We start from the raw sequence: 11,234 nt of genomic DNA, 5'->3' as shown, positions 1-11,234 counted from the left end.
GGCTATGGATTAGAAACGGTGGGAAAGCAGAGAACTGTATGGTGGGAAGCCATGTAATTAAAAAACTGACTGAAATTATTACCTGATTTCATAATTGACAGAATATTTAATTCAGATATAGTAAATTGACACACCTCTACACAGAGACAATTATGACTGACTGTATAACACCTGACAGAATCAATTATAACTGACTGTTGTTTGATACCTTTGCACGGAAATAAATGAAACAGACATTCCGAACAGAGACGGCTCTGCCTGTGTGCCTAAGTCTGCCTCAATTAAAGTAAAATAACCACTAGGCAATGTTAAAATGTCTTTGCCTCGTGGTTTCTAGCTAAGTGTGTCTCCCTAAGTCCAAAGGGGGTTTTTACAAAGAGGACAGCTGAAAGAGATTTTTGGCTTACTGATAGGGAAGTAAAATCTCTGAAGTAGAGATGTTTTCCTTCGATGGGAGAATACTCACTCCACTTTGTCAAACAGTTCTAACGTTTGATTGGATCCGTTAACTTCTAAATAAAATACTTAAGACAGGTTCATCCTGCAGGTGATGGTCTAGTTCCTCCCATATAGAAAACACTGTAACTTGCCTAATTGTGAGGTTTTTTATTCTAATCAGTAGAAACCACCTTTTAAATTAGCAGTTCATTTTAGTGTCTGGTAAAATACTGTCAATAATTAATGTCTAGGCTACCTTGTTTTTCACTGTTTTCATAAGGGTTGGGGACAGGATATTTTTGATAATCAGTATATAACTCCAAGGAGTCAGCATGTAGAAAGCACCAGTAAGCTGTAGATACGTGTTCCTCAGAGGTTATTCCCAGGAAAAGTAGATTCGCTTTGCTGGGGTATTAAGATGAGTGATTTCCAGTGATGGTTCAGGCCACTGGAGTATATTTTGCCGATGCATTTGTGTGTAGAAAGAGCATTCCCCTCCCCAGATGACGAAGTTTGGATTTTTCGCGCTGGTTGTTGAGACAGCAACAGCCCCGGCCTGTGACATCTCTGTGGACCGGGCTGGGCTGGTCTTCGATGCCCCTTGACGGATGGCCTCTTAGATTCTCTTAACAGTTGTTGTCATCAGGTGCCTGACCTGCAGTGCCTGTGCCAGTGGCCTCTTTACCGACTCCAAAAACCAGAGCAGGGAGAAGGAATCAGGTGTTCCTGGGCACATTAACTGGTTTCCACCATTTAACGCTGATATTTTTCCTTGAGTTCTACGGTGGTGGGCATAGCAGTAAACAGGAGAGCGGTTTCATGCAAGGCCTAATGTGGGGGGCCTAGGTGCCTGAAGGGGGCCGAGAAAAAGCACAAAGGGTGAGCCTCCCCCCCCCGCAAGCGCCTGTGCCCGCTCTTGCAGTTCTGTTTCCTAGAAGACCTTCCATATGTTATTGATTAAATTATCATTGGGGAAGCAAGTGGGAGCTTTTATCTGCATGTCGAACTGGCGTGCAATGGTGCCTTGGCTGTATTGACCGGCTATGGGATATGCTGGCGGTCCCACTTGTCTTTTACGAAGAAGAGCACCGAGGGACGCTGGTTGTCATTCTGACTCTGCTGTATGGCAGCGTAAATAGTCCCCTTTCTAACCAACCTGGTGGGAAAAGTCAATATCCCATCAGCAGAGGAGGTAAACACATCAGGAGCGATGCCCTCTCCCTTCCTCCCCTGCTCCTGATTCCGGCAGCTCTTGAAACGTGCGCCCTAGTCAGCACCTGCACTTGTGTCATTCACATGCACGGGGCGCCGGCCGCGGGCTGGCCCTGCCGGGAGGCGGGAGCCAAGAGGCAGGAGGCGGCGGCCGCTCCAGGCCATTGTTGTGGATTCCCAGACTCCGGTAATTAGAACTTTCCAAGTGTCTTTCTGTACTCGGCTACCGATGCCCCCCCCCCCCCGCCGCCTCTCTTTTTCCAACCCCCTTGGGCATTTAAATCCTCGCCACAAAACTTTTTGTTGCTGTTTCTTGAAAGGCAATTGATGTAATTTAGAAAAGGTTGTGGAGAACAAATGCGAATGTGTAGCTAAGGAACAAAAACCTTGAGACCCAGCTTTAGTTTTCCGGGTGTTTTGTAGACTTCAGTGTTGCTCTGTTGTTTCAGTGGGCTTTTTCTTTTTGTGGTTGATGTGCACTCCCTTCCGTGTTTCCTTCCCGATGCTTTCCTCTTCCCGGGGCGCTGGGCAGCCTGGCTTGGCACAGGCCGGCATCTGGGGGCCTGCGTGTCTCATTCTGGGAGCCGGCATGCAGGGTAGGGTGAGGGCGGTGCACAAGTGAGTGTGGACTCTGGGTTCTGGATACCTGGGCTGGCATTTCTTCATCCCAGATTTCCAGCTGTGCGACCTTGGGCGAGTGACTTAACCTCCCACCTTGCTCAGCCAGCAAATGGGGATTTAAAAAAATTAAAGTCGGCCTCTCCAAACACCTCACGGGGTTCCTGAGCAGCTTTGAACCAAAACTGTGTCGTCTTAAGCATCCGGGACAAGGTCGCCTCCCCTAGGGATCACCCTTATCCTCAACAGATCAGACCTCGGTGTCTGGGCCCTACTGCTCCTTTAAATGAACCAAGTGTTAAGAGGTAGCAGGCTCTGGGGAAGGAAAGGAACGATCTCCTCTCTGGCTGGTAGTGCCCGTCTCAGAGTGGGAAGGCCAGAGATGAATGGGTAGAAGCAGCAGGAAACAGAGGAAGGGCCGCTGCATACCCAAAGTTCACAGGCATACAGTGTGGACAAAGAAGAAGAACTCTTACCAATGGACAGGTGCTCTCCAGACAGCCTACCCCTCACCTCTGTCAACAGAGGTGTTTTGTATAGCAGAGGGACACAGACCGAAGGGCCTGAAAGCCAACTAGGCCCAGCTGTTCCTGGGACCTTGCTCTGGGAGGCTCTGGCTTCCTTCGAGACAAAGTCTTTCCTGCCACATCCATACTTGGCATGCGGTTGCATGCATATGCTCAACAGCGCTGCGAGAGTGGTGGCTGCAGGTGGGGCTCACCTTGGCTGCTGCACCCGGGCCTGCACCTGCAGCTCGCACCCCTGCACCTGCAGCTCGCATCAGTAGAGCCGGGCCCTGCCTGCCCCCCATGTGCTGAGTCAGCTAGGTGGTGACAAGTGGCGGGCAGGGCAAAGGAAGAAAGGCTCCCACAGAGGAATCTAGGGGTCTCACCCGCCCCCCCCCAACCACCGGCATGGGACTGGCCCCGGGTGTAGACCAGCCACGGGACCATGAGGACATCTGAGACACGGAACTGCAAACAGAATCCGCACCCTCTTCTATAGTGCTTGACCAATAAATACTCAATGGTCTTTAAAGACGCTACCTCTGAGACTTGTAAACCTTTTATTTTTATATCTTTTTAGATAAGTGGAAGAAGTTTTTTACCTCCAAAGTTCGTCAGGACTACCAAAAACTCAAGAACACGGCGGAGCAGTTCTTGTCCCGGAGTGGCTACTCGGAAGTGAACCTCAGCAAACTCTTCGCTGACTGTGCCGTGAGGCCGTGAGGGAGGCCCAGAAGTTGGCGGCAGGGTGGGTGAAGAAAGACGCCCAGCTTCCTGGCAACTCCACCACCTCCGCCCAGGCCCTGCCTGCTTCTCGGGCATCCCGTTTCCTTTAGGACCGCGCCTCGTGTTTGGGCACATGTGGCTTGTGGGGGGGGGGATGACCGACGGGGGACCAGGGGACCACACCAGTCGCTCATCTACCAATCATCAGAGAAGCTCAGAAGAGCCTTCCTGTCACAGTATAGACCCTGCTATTGAAACACGGCCTAGAGCCCTCGGCAAAGTGGCTGAAGAGCTGGCTGCTTCGTATTTGGGACTGGATTTTGAGGGGAGGGGTCGGTGAGGGATGAGAAATTAATTGAGAGTGGCTGGAATGCAGGGGACCCCAGGCTTTGCCCCGGGGCCTTCAGCAGAGATGCCCCCAGAGAGAGAGAGATTTATGAAGCCTGGTAGGAGCGCTAACATTTTGCCTTTTCACACGCCAATTAAACCCAGTCTGAACCCAACTGTTGCCCCAGCCGCTGGCTCCAGGAGTGGCTGTCCTTTTCAGTCTTGTCTTTTATATAGGTAGCCGAGGGGGGAGATAGAGACGCCTTGCATTTACTAAATAGATTAAACAGAGCTTACTTGTTTACTGAATCGCTCCAGAGTTGCACGTGCACACACATACTGGGCAGGTGTTTTACACTCACATTCCTTTTTTTCCCCTTAAGTAGAAAGTCCAGGTAAGGTTTACAGAGTAGGAAAACACATTTAAAATAATTTGATATCCTATAACATTTCCTTCAAAATATGTAGAGGTTGGGGCAAGGATCCTTGTGTTGTATTCAGAAGAAATTGGGAGGAGGTTTGGTTAATTAGCCCTGGTGCTGTTTTGGTTTTTCCTTTTTTTTTTTTTCATTTCTTCACAGTGGTGCCTCTTTGCTGGAAGCCAAATGTATTTCAATATAGCAGCCTTTCCATTACATTATTGGTAAGATTATACTAACAAAATATATTTCCCCTGTACACTATGCTATATTTTTTTAAAAAGGTCCACCTATCTGTTTTTCTAAAAGAAAAAATATGTTGTGCTTTTTTCCCCCCTGCTTAAATAAAGTTTTCTGAAAGGAAAGCAGTTGCAGTGAATCTTTATCAGGTGCAAAATGTTGGCTAGAGGTGGCAGGCAGGAGTAAGGGATGACTGGAGGCCATCCCCATCCCAAACCTCAGAAATCAGCTCTGAGATGCCTGAGTGATGTATGTCCGAATGTTCTGAGCAGCATTTGGGAGGATTTCCTGTGGACTTTGGGTCCTTTAAGAGACGAAGTAAGGTTTCCTATGTGCTTTGCTGACTTGGACAGCCAGAGAGCTAAGCCAAGAGCCCAGTGGTGTCTACTTTTGGAGAACAAGACCAGTGGCTCCTGGGAGAAAAGCCCCCCACAGGAGAAAGGTCACTCAGCATGGACCCTAGTGAATGCCCTTGTGAAAGCAGTGAGGATGATACCGTCTTCTGTCTTGCTTTGCTTTCTCTTTCCTCTCCCTCACTTTCCCCTCTGTATAAGAGACAGAGGTTCTAAGCAGAGACACTTTGGGTGTACGGCCCTGTCGGTTAATTAATGAATGCCTTGGTACCTCAGGCTCCTCAACCTGTCACAAATGGGAGCAGCTACGTTGCTTTGGGAAATGAGGGCGTAAGTGTGATTTCCATGGTTTTTGTCATACAAGGTTCTAGAGATGGTTCTCCCATGTGTGCTTCTGGAGCCCACGCCCCTACATTGCTTTCTGAAGAGAAGGCGTATTTTCCTTGGTTTCTGGAACCTGGGGTTATGATAAATACAAATAGAGAGTTATCGTGAACTTGGTCATCAAGAAACTCCAGGACACTCAAATAACTAATTACTGCTCCGTTTGTCTCTGCGTCTAGCCAGCAAGCACCGCGAGGGCAGGACCTGTTTCTGTAGCAAATCTATAGAAAGTTAGACGTAGCATGGCCCAGGCCCGAAAATAGCTAATGGAGCCATAGATGCTTTCTCTCTCTCTCTCTCTCTCTCTTTTTCTTTTTTTTTTTTTTAAGATTTTATCCATTCATTTGAGAGAGAGAGAAAGAACAAGTGGGTGGAGGGGCAGAGGGAGAAGCAGGCTCCCTGCCGAGCAGGGAGCCCGATGCGGGCCTCGATCCCAGGACCCGGGGATCATGACCCGAGCCGAAGGCAGACGCTTAACCAACTGAGCCACCCAGGCGCCCTGCCATAGATGCTTTCTTGTTCAGATCTGGAACTCCAGTTGTGGGGTTTTTCTGGGAGGCACATAGAGAGTCCTGAATTTTACAGAAAATTGCAACTGCAACTTTAAGAATTCCAGTGGATCTGTTAGAACACTGGAGAAGCACTCACTTTTCTCCGAGAAAGGTTTCTACTCCTTGATTTTTGTCAGTTGATAGGGCAATGGGTGGGACAGGTGCAGAAATGCCACCCACTTTGCAAGGGGGAGCCTACCCACATGTCTCCACAGGCTGCTGGGTGAGGATCTTAAGCTCAAGTGCTAACTAAGACTGAGCGGATGAAACGAGCCGGGCTCACACGACAGAGTGGCAGGGACTGTGGTGGACCAGAGGGGCACATCCTGTCCAAAGAGGGCAGCGGTTACTCAGTGATGCTGGAAGGGCTGGAGCCCAGGGTGGCTCCATGATCCGGTTTTCAAGAGAAGCCAGGAATCCAGATATTCCGTAAAGTGGCTCAAATTCTAAGCCTTGGCAACTAATTTTTTTTTTAAATAAAATTTTGAACACTGGGCCAGGCTAAACCTCTGGGCTGAATTTTATCTGGGCCAGTTGGGAAACGGTGCCCTAAAAGAACCCTGCTCCTCTCACGGTCCCATGCCTCTGAAAAGGGCACCTCTCCTGTTGAATGTAGGCAGTAGGATCTGCCTACAACAAGGTACATACACATTTATCTTGGACACCCACCGCTGGCTAACCCTCAACTCTCCTTCATTTAAAGGGGGCAGAGGGAAGGCCAGAAGTTGAAAATCCTACACAGATCATGCTCAAGATTTTAATTTGTCCAGGAAACAGAGTTAATCTTGTGACTCTTGGAGGCTAATCAAAGTTCACAGATGGGGGTTCGGGAGGGGATGTGGAAAGGGGATGAATCCACTTCCCTTGACCACCAGCCCCTTCTCTTGCCCATCCCCACCTCTTAACCTCGAACACACGTGCACATCAACATGCTTTTCCAAATGTAGCATTTAAATTCGTTTGGTGGGAGATGCAAAGATAAGGAAACTCCAGAAACACATTTCCCTATCTTGTGTCAGGGTTTTAAGGAAAACACACCAAGCCCCAGACCCTCCATTCAGTGCTCCCATCCCAAACTTAAAGCCACCTTGCTTTCCCTCCCTCCCTCCTCTCTCTCCCTCTCTCTCTCTCTCTCATTCTCTCTCTCCCCTCACCTAAATATTTCTTAATTGAACGGTTTGCTGTGGAGCTTCCTTATAGCAGTTTAATAGATTAACTCATCTGAGCCAGCCTCAAATTTCAGATTAAAATTCCTTCATCCCGAAGGCAGCATTATCAGGTTGTTGGAGGCTGTTTTCAAACCTTGGTTTTGAATAGCAGCGGCTCTGCATTAATTTAACCACTAAGCTAATAAGTAGGTTTCGTTTTGTTATGCTAAGCTTTATTGCTTTTCTTTTGATCAGAATGGTGTTGTTGAGCAAAGCAGCAGACAAGGCATTCTTTGATGAGGGAATTAGCGCTCCATTCTTCCTCTATTATTCATAGCACAGTGGAATATGTAAGTACCTGAGGGTGTCAAAGGAGCGCAGGTTCTATTGCAAAGTGCTCGCCTTGTTTCTCTCAATAGCTGACTATGAGATGATAAACCGCTTAATACACTGTGCTAATTGGATGAGAGCAAAAAGAGATGGGAATTAAGGCGAGGCAAAAGGAGAAAGTGCAGCGAGCCTTCAATTCACTCTTTCACCGCTTTACCAGCCCCAAAGGAGGCACAAGCTTTCGATAAGCAGACTAGAGGTTTTGTGCGGAGATGAAATGAACGTGTTAGTGGATTCAAGTAATACACTAATTATTGCACAGTATAAATACCACTACTGGTTTTATAACAGGGAGGTAAACTTCTTTTGAGAGGGTTATAGGATTGCTTGGCAGTGGTGTAGAACCTAATAAGGGCCCAGAGTAATAACCCCCTGGATTAACAAAATTGCTGCTTGTAGAAGTATGATTCAGGCTTTTACGAAGATTTCCGGAGCATGAATAAAAATGACTGAATGACATTTCTTAATGTATAACTGGTAATCGCTCCCTTTTCTTTAAAGGAAAAAATGTATACTTCAAAGTGGACCGTTAATAACGTCCAGAGACAACACAACTTTTTCCTTTGTAAAAGGCTTTTTCCCCCCCACCCGGTCAGGTAGCGGGTTTCCTCCTCCCCGCCCCCCAGCCAGCCTACCGCTGGCGGTGAAATACACAGTTGCTCCCTGGGACTCAGGGTTCCAAAATACCCTTTTAGGCCCCATTTAAGGCCCCCCCTTCATCCACACACACTGCTGTGTATACACATGCACACATGCTCACGTACACATTTTTTTTCCCTCTAAACGCAAGCTCCACGAGCCCATGTACAATTTCCTTCCCTCTAACATCAGCCCCCCTCTTCCAATCCGGTAAGATCTCCGCACTCAAAATGATACGAAAAGGAGAACCACGGGTGCTTCGTCTCTGGGTTCTACAAATGCAAAACAACAGTAATAAATGTTTGCCCCAATTAGGGAGGAGGAGTGGGCTAATAGGAGGAAAAAAAATGGGAAACAGGGGCCAATAACCGGTGACTTTAGCTGAAGTCTGAGTTTCAAGTCCCGAGTCGTGCCAAACCTTCTCCAATAGTCCCTCTCTCTAATTCACGTTCCTTCCGTTTTCCCCAGCACAAGCCTACGATGCCCGCCCCAACCGTCCACGCTCCAGGCCATGGGTGGTTGGTGACAGAAGAACACAGGGGCACCTTCTGATAATATTATGGCGCATATTATGCCCTTCTTGCCTTTCCTTCCAGGGCCTCATCCAGACCCGGCTAGCCTGTCTGAAAATGTAGCAAGTTAACTTTCCCCTTCCCCTCATCCTTCCCCCAGAGGCTCCCAATCACCCCTCACCCCAGGACTCTGTAGGGGTGGCCCTGGGAAAGCAGGTGGTGGGGCATTCTGCCCTGGGTGTGACGGGGGACAGCTATGCCCCCATCGCAGGGGCTCTCCTGAACTCGCCTGGGCTCGGCATGTCCTCCTCGGTGGAAGAGGTTTGCTTAAGGTTGGGGGGGGCGGTCAGCCGCTCCCAGCATTGTGACCGCGTTCCCAGATATTGGGGCCAAATTGGGTTGCCATTCATTAATAATGCTCACAATAAGATTAAATCATTCTGGAAAATCTCATAAAATCCCCCTAAGTACGCTCCAGTGGCTCTTTCCAATCCCCATCATTCAGCACTTGGGGAGGTTTGGAAGGAGAAGAAAATTGGTTTCTTTGCTTTTAATGCTTCTTTGAAAAGATACTCAGAGTTTGTCATGCGTGACATGTCACATGTTTAATGTGGACTTGCTGGAAGTCAGGGGGTCTTTAGCGTGTGATATTTATGGGGAATATTAAGTGCAGAATGAGGTCCCTCCAGCTGGGGAAAGTTGAAAGAATAGGAGGCCCAGGACCGGGCTTGTTTGCGGCATCAGAATGACATAGGATTAAGAGTTTGTAAAACAAGGCGAGGGGTTCTCATTGGCCAGTAATAAATGTAATCCTTGGAGGTAATTTCACGCAATTTGCTTCTGCTCCATGGAAGGGTCAAATGAGAAAAAATGACTTAAAAAAGAGTTCATTAACAGGAAGAATGGTACTGTTTCTCGTATACCATCCAACTGGCAGCCTGGAGAGGAAAAAAAAGCCGTACCTAAACAAAAAGCCAAAATCGACGGAAAATTGATATTGACCACCAAAAAAAAAACAAAAAAAAAAACCAAAAAAAAAACCTTTCCCTCACTCCCTCTTCTCCTGCACTCCCCCATCCCCACCTCCAAACTCCAGAGTAACCCTGCCCACGCCAGGAAGGGGCCTTCACACCCGGACAGCCAGTGGAGCCTGGGGGTTTGAGGCACTCAGATCTCCAGGGGATGCCCTAGAAAGTTCCCGCCGGGCCTGCTAAAGTCGAGAAAGGAGTGTGTGGCCGCAGTGGCCGAGGAGAGGTGGTGGGCGGCCTGCTCCACCCCCCTCCACCCCATGCCCCAGGCCGGGCTTCTGCTTTCGAGCTCCGCCCTTTGCGAGTCCGGAGCCGGGGCTCGGCGGCGGTGGCCCACCCGACGGCCCAGGGCCCGCGAAGCCCGTGGGCGCGCTCCCCAAATTTCCCAGCAGGCGGGGTCTCCGGATTTCAGGGCAGGGTGGGCGAGCCGAGGACACCCGGGCCTGAGCGCGGCAGCTGCCGAGCGGGTTACCCCGCCCCCCCCGAGTTGCAGCCGACCTCTGCCCGACCGCGCACCTGCCCCTCGGTCGCGCACACTTGCGCTCCCCAGCCGCAAGGGGACCCGCCCCCCGCTTCAGCAGGGCGCGGCCCGGGAGCGCGCGCGGAGGCCGACGGCCGGCCCAGAGACTCGCCCCCGCCCCCCACGGCGCCCGACTGGCCCACGGCCTGGCGGGGCGGCTGGCACCCGCTCCGCGAGCCCGGTAGTCACGCCGCGGCGGCACCCCACCCCCCGCCTGCCCCTCTCCCCAAAGGTCCGGCGCGCTAATTACTACAAATTGAAACTAATTAAGCTTCTCTTCCCTTTCCCATCACCCTGGGAGCGTCGGCGAGACCCAGCCCCCGCGGGCGGGCTTACTCCGCGGTCACCGGGAGGGGCGCAGGAAGGGCCGGGGGGGGGGGGGGGAGGGGGGAAGGGAGGGGAGAAGCCACGGTTCCCGGCGCGGGGAGGAGTGCGCCGAGGGGGTTACAGATGGCAAATCTGTGCGGGTCTCCTCTCAAGAAACCTGAGTTGTTTAGATTTTTAAAAATGTATACATTTCCCAATGCCTGGATAAGTGATGTAATGACATTTGTCGAGTTAAGATCTGCCACTTGGATACCCCTCGCTGCCTTTCCATCACTGTTTCTGCGTTCTCTCTCTCCCTCTCCCTCTCCCCCTCTCGGTCTCTTCTCTCTCTCTCTCTCTCTCTCTCTCACACACACACACACACACACACACCCCCACACACGCACCCTCCTCCCCGCGGGTATACTGTGGAGCCCGCCCCCTCGGAAGCCAGCGCCTGGGCTTCTTGCTCTCGCCATTACCTGTCATCTCGGACTGCGCACTTCCTTGCTACGTGGCACTTTCCACGAACAGTTTCCTTCACCTTCCGAGCCAAGACTCTCGCTCGCTTCAAATTTCTATCTCCACCGTCAACAACGCCTACCGTCCACCCACCGACCCCCCTCGGGCCCACCCCACGTCCGTAGCCCCGGACCCTCAGCGCCCGCTGCGGCACGACCCGGGCGAGCCGAGATGCGGCGGAAAGCGCTGCGGCGGCGTTCTTAACTTATGGAAGGAAACCCGAATCCGTTTGAGGATCACATTCAAACCTGGGGCCTCTGCCAGGAAAACGCGCTTGCAGATGAACCGAGGAGGTGCCGGGGAGCCAGAGCCCACCCCTGGCCTCTGGGGGGCCCCCGGGTCTGCTGACCCCACAGCGCCTGCATAGAGCATTCACACTTCCTTTTGTTAAACAT

General features: G+C 50.8%; 1 protein-coding gene across 1 annotated transcript in view; it reads left to right on the top strand.

Annotated features, from left to right (window-relative positions):
- POLA1 (DNA polymerase alpha 1, catalytic subunit) overlaps window positions 1-4,611 on the top strand; it is a 290,758-nt gene extending 286,147 nt beyond the window's left edge. The window contains exon 37 of the mRNA XM_078065178.1: window positions 3,355-4,611. Within this exon, the coding sequence (XP_077921304.1) occupies window positions 3,355-3,497 (143 nt within the window). The 3' untranslated portion in view covers window positions 3,498-4,611. The remainder of the gene's footprint in view (window positions 1-3,354) is intronic.
- Window positions 4,612-11,234: the final 6,623 nt, after the last annotated feature.

Source organism: Halichoerus grypus, chromosome X (genome assembly GCF_964656455.1).
Source record: "Halichoerus grypus chromosome X, mHalGry1.hap1.1, whole genome shotgun sequence".
NCBI lineage: Eukaryota > Metazoa > Chordata > Mammalia > Carnivora > Phocidae > Halichoerus > Halichoerus grypus.
Note: the sequence above shows the minus strand (reverse complement) of the source record. Positions and strands in the feature narration are given on the sequence as shown.